Genomic DNA, 5,000 nt, shown 5'->3' with positions numbered 1-5,000 from the left:
TTCCAAACAATCTTTGCTTGCACACGAATATTATCACTTATCAGGGATCCTGGTTTTGTTTTCTTTCTTCCAAACAATCTTTGCTTGCAAACCAATATTATCACTAATCAGGGATCCTGTTTTTGTTTTCTTTCTTCCAAACAATCTTTGCTTGCATACGAATATTATCACTTATCAGGGATCCTGTTTTTGTTTTCTTTCTTCCAAACAATCTATGCTTGCACACGAATATTATCACTTATCAGGGATCCAGTTTTTGTTTTTTTCTTCCAAACAATCTATGCTTGCACACGAATATTATCACTTATCAGGGATCCTGTTTTTGTTTGTTTCTTCCAAACAATCTATGCTTGCACACGAATATTATCACTTATCAGTGATCCTGTATTTGTTTGTTTCTTCCAAACAATCTTTGCTTGCACACGAATATTATCACTTCATAAGGGATCCTGTTTTTGTTTTCTTTCTTCCAAACAATCTTTGCTTGCATACGAATATTATCACTTTATAAGGGATCCTGTTTTTGTTTTCTTTCTTCCAAACAATCTTTGCTTGCACACGAATATTATCACTTATCAGGGATCCTGTTTTTGTTTTCTTTCTTCCAAACAATCTATGCTTGCACACGAATATTATCACTTTATAAGGGATCCTGTTTTTTGTTTTCTTTCTTCCAAACAATCTATGCTTGCACACAAATATTATCACTTATCACTTATAATTTAGTATCGCATCGATAAGTAACAAGACATTTCCGTATTCTAGTCATTCATTCATTCATTCAATAGACTTATAATAAAGATCCAAACTTTTACATGCGTTCTAACATAATACAGTTGTAAGTAAGTAAATTTCTAAAAGAATTAATAGATATATAGGTACTTAACTGATCCTTTATGGATATTATAATTTAGTATCGCATCGATAAGTAACAAAACATTTCCATATTCTAGTCCTGCATGCATTCATTCATTCATTCATTCATCCATTCATTCATTCATTCATTCATTCATTCATTCATTCATTCATTCATTCATTCATTCATTCATTCATTCATTCATTCATTCATTCATTCATTCATTCATTCATTCATTCATTCATTCAATAGACTTATAATAAAGATCCAAACTTTTACATGCATTCTAACAATACAGTTGTAAGTAACTAAATTTCTAAAAGTGTTTATAGATATACTTAATTGATCCTTTATGGATAGTATAATTTAGTATCGCATCGATATATTACAAGACATTTCCACAATCTGGTCATTCATTCATTCATTCATTCATTCATTCATTCATTCATTCATTCATTCATTCATTCATTCATTCATCCATTTATTTATTCATTCATTTATTCATTCATCCATTTATTCATTCATTCATTCATTCATTCATTCATTCATTCATTCATTCATTCATTCATTCATTCATTCATTCATTCATTCATTCATTCATTCATTTATTCATTCATTCAATAGACTTAAAATAAAGATCCAAAGCATTCTAACAGAATACATTTGTAAATAAATTTATAAACGTATTAATCAACTAATTAGAGAATATAACTTGTATACTTATTATTATTATGGGAGTCCCGATAGCTCAGTTGGTAGAGCACTCGCTTTAAAAGCAAAGGGACCGATATCGATCCCGGGTGCAGTCGAGATTTTTTTCTTCTTCTAATCTCCCTGTTCACACAGCAGTGACTGGGTATCTGGGTCTGTTAGATCTGGCGGAAGTACTTTGCGATAGACGAGCGTCCTATCCAAAGGGTAGCAAGCAATTGCTATTGTCCGTTTCACACTATAGAAATCGGGATAAACGCCTGCTCCATGGGCCTGGTGGCTCTAAAGGACTATTTTTATCATTATGCATTGAAAAGGGCTTGTATTTTATCAAAGATAAGGTAAGATAAGTTATACTTTATTGATCCAAAATGGAAATTATCACAATGTTACACATCATTCATCGTTATATTAACACAGATTTATATACAGTCATGAACTAATTAATGAAAATAGGAAGCTAATTTAAAACAAAATAAACATCAAATATAATAAAATATTCATAAAATATACAGCAGTTACAAGCAATGCTATAAAAATCGGACATGAAAGTAGAATAGAGTTGTAATAATGGATTTGTAATGTAATAGAGTTTAGAATTTTGAAAATAGATTGGGAAGTATTGTGCACATAACCAACACAGATTGATAAAAAGTAAAAAATAATGCATGGTATTTGAATGTTTAAACAAATAATAAATAATGTAGATAGTATAGCACCAGCTAAACATGCATAGATAAATAGAAAACTAATTCTTCTTTTTTCTCCATTAATTAGGTATGCACTGTGGATCCTGTAGTGGACACCCGCTGGAAAACCTTGAATCGCCATATCCAAACTGACGGCGTTCATCAACAAGATCGGATTAACAATGAAGCCCACTCGCCAGGTAGGATTTTCTTGGTTGCTTCCATACTACTAGTTTGTGCGGCTATGTGGTCTTGTGGTATGACACTCGTTTTCGGATCGGAAGGTCCTGGATTCGAGCCTCGCTCGGCGCATAGTTTAGTCCTTGGGAGAAGGCTCTTTACTCACATTCTCTCACCGTACTCAGGCGTAAAATGAGTACCTAGCTGTTAACAGCGTTGTCTCTGTCCGAAAAAATGGTAATATTATCGCCTAACAGGCGTCATGTTTCGTCCTACATGTTATGTGTTGCAGAGACCCCTTGTAAAGCGCTTTGAGCACGTTTAGTGAATATTGCGCTGGAACAAAGCTAAATTATTTTTTTCTTGTTTTTAGTCAGATGGCAATCTGCAAACCGTGTGCCAGACAAAGGTGAAATCGGGGAAGACTGATTTTTCGGAGGGGACAGGGATAATATAATGCCCCCTCCCCGTCTGTAGTTTTCTAAGTGTTAGATTAAGGAGAAGACACTGGTGTATTAAGATCATCATCATCCATCGTGGCTTGTACTCTTGAGCATGTTGTCGGTCAGCTGTCTCCACGAATCACGATCCTCCGCGGTGCGCATGAAATCTGTGTTGCTTTTTAAATCACTTTTTGGCCATTCTTAGGTTATTTAGATAAGGCATTATTTGTCTTCCTCTAGCTTTTTTTTTCTTCGATCATCCCAGATGTTACCAACTTTTCTATTCCGTCTCTTCTCCACACTATTAAGACAGTGATCTGAAAAAAAGCATGTCCTCCCAGGTATCGGGTAACCTCAGTGGTGTATGTAATGGTAATCGGGAGGTCTGATGTTCGATCCCTAGTCAAGGCAGGCCAATTTTCTGGGATGATTTTTGCCTTCTTGGATTTTTCTCCCTGTTTTGTATGGCATTGATACAAATACTTTTTGCCCCTTCAAATCTTTATTTGTATTTTATTTTAATTTTGCTTTGTCTGGTATTCTGTCATGCACACCTTTTCTGACTATTTATTTTTTAAAAATCTCATATCGCGGTCTTTCTCGCTTTTCTTTTCTTTTCATTTATGTTTGTCCACACTCTTATATCTTTTGTTGATGTTTTTGTTGTTGTTGTTGCTGTTGTTGTTGTCGTTGTTCTTGTTCTTGTTCTTGTTCTTCTTGTTCTTGTTCTTCTTGTTCTTGTTCTTCTTGTTGTTCTTGTTCTTCTTGTTGTTCTTGTTCTTCTTGTTCTTGTTCTTCTTGTTGTTCTTGTTCTTGTTCTTGTTCTTCTTCTTGTTCTTCTTCTTCTTCTTCTTCTTCTTCTTCTTCTTCTTCTTCTTCTTCTTCTTCTTCTTCTTCTCTTCTTCTTCTTCTTCTTTTCTTCTTCTTCTTCTTCTTCTTCTTCTTCTTCTTTTCTTCTTCTTCTTCTTCTTCTTCTTCTTCTTCTTCTTCTTCTTCTTCTTCTTCTTCTTCTTCTTCTTCTTCTTCTTCTTCTTCTTCTTCTTCTTCTTCTTCTTCTTCTTCTTCTAGCATACCAGGAAAGTGCAGCTCATAGTGAAGTAGAATGCAGAATAGTATAATAGAATCAAAAGATAGAATTTAGAATAATCAAAAGGTAGAATGTAGAAGAGAATCAAAAGGTAGAACAGAATAGAAATCCAGAAACACTATGTTTTATCCCCTGTTGTAAATTGTTCCTACAATTCCTTCAAATCACACCTCCTACTAATTTTGACATTCCATGACAACCTAAAATCAACCCCCTAAAAGTAAAAGCGAATCATGCTCAACAGAAAACGTTAAATCTCTACGTGTTAATGCTAAAACCCGCCTTTTATGATATAATATTACTTTTGGTAAGCGTCAGATATTACGTTCAATAAGCCCAAATAACAAATACTAAGTATGATTTGATGCTTTTATCCCCAAATACCAAGTACCACCGATCAAAGAAAGTCATTTTCTAGTACTCAATATAATGACCAATCCTTTAACTCTGGAACGTAAAACTGTCATAAACCCACCTAATAATTACCAAGTTTAACTGATATACAAGCACGTGAACTCATTAAACCCAGTTACTATAAGCTCATACATGAATAAATAAATAGATAGACAAATAAATAAAATTTACCATTAGTCGTGAGTGGTCTCCCTTGTTTGTCAAAGGAGTTGTTCATCAATGATACTAATGCTGATCCCCTATTACGCTTTAAGGGTGTCATGTCTGTTTTCAGGTATAGTAGATTATGTTTTTCTAACTGTCATCCTGTCTGTCATGAACCTTCTGATGTAACCATTCAAAGCATCACTTTGTCTGTCTTATCTGTGCACCTATAGAGAAAAGTCGATTTGACCTTGCTTGATGACGTTGATGACGTGCCCTGATCCAGCTAGCAGAGACCCCCCCCCCCCCCCCCCCCCCCCCCTTTTTTTTTTTTCTCCTAACCCAGAATCTCATCAGCTCAAAGTACCTGGCATCATCACCATCATCATCATCACCACCACCACCACCACCACCACCACCACCACCACCACCACCACCATCATCATCATCATCATCATCATCATCATCATCACCAT

General features: G+C 34.8%; 1 protein-coding gene across 1 annotated transcript in view; it reads left to right on the top strand.

The window, feature by feature from the left end:
- Positions 1–5,000, top strand: part of LOC144976889 (ATP-dependent RNA helicase Ddx1-like) — a 565,840-nt gene that overhangs the window by 219,221 nt on the left and 341,619 nt on the right. Inside the window, exon 19 of the mRNA XM_078921446.1 lies at positions 2,345–2,456. Coding sequence (XP_078777572.1) covers positions 2,345–2,456 — 112 coding nt within the window. The remainder of the gene's footprint in view (positions 1–2,344; positions 2,457–5,000) is intronic.

This window comes from Berghia stephanieae, chromosome 7 (genome assembly GCF_034508935.2).
Source record: "Berghia stephanieae isolate SIO BIC M18660-M18661 chromosome 7, UCSD_Bste_1.3, whole genome shotgun sequence".
Lineage (NCBI taxonomy): Eukaryota > Metazoa > Mollusca > Gastropoda > Nudibranchia > Aeolidiidae > Berghia > Berghia stephanieae.
This window is presented reverse-complemented; position numbering and strand designations above follow the sequence as displayed.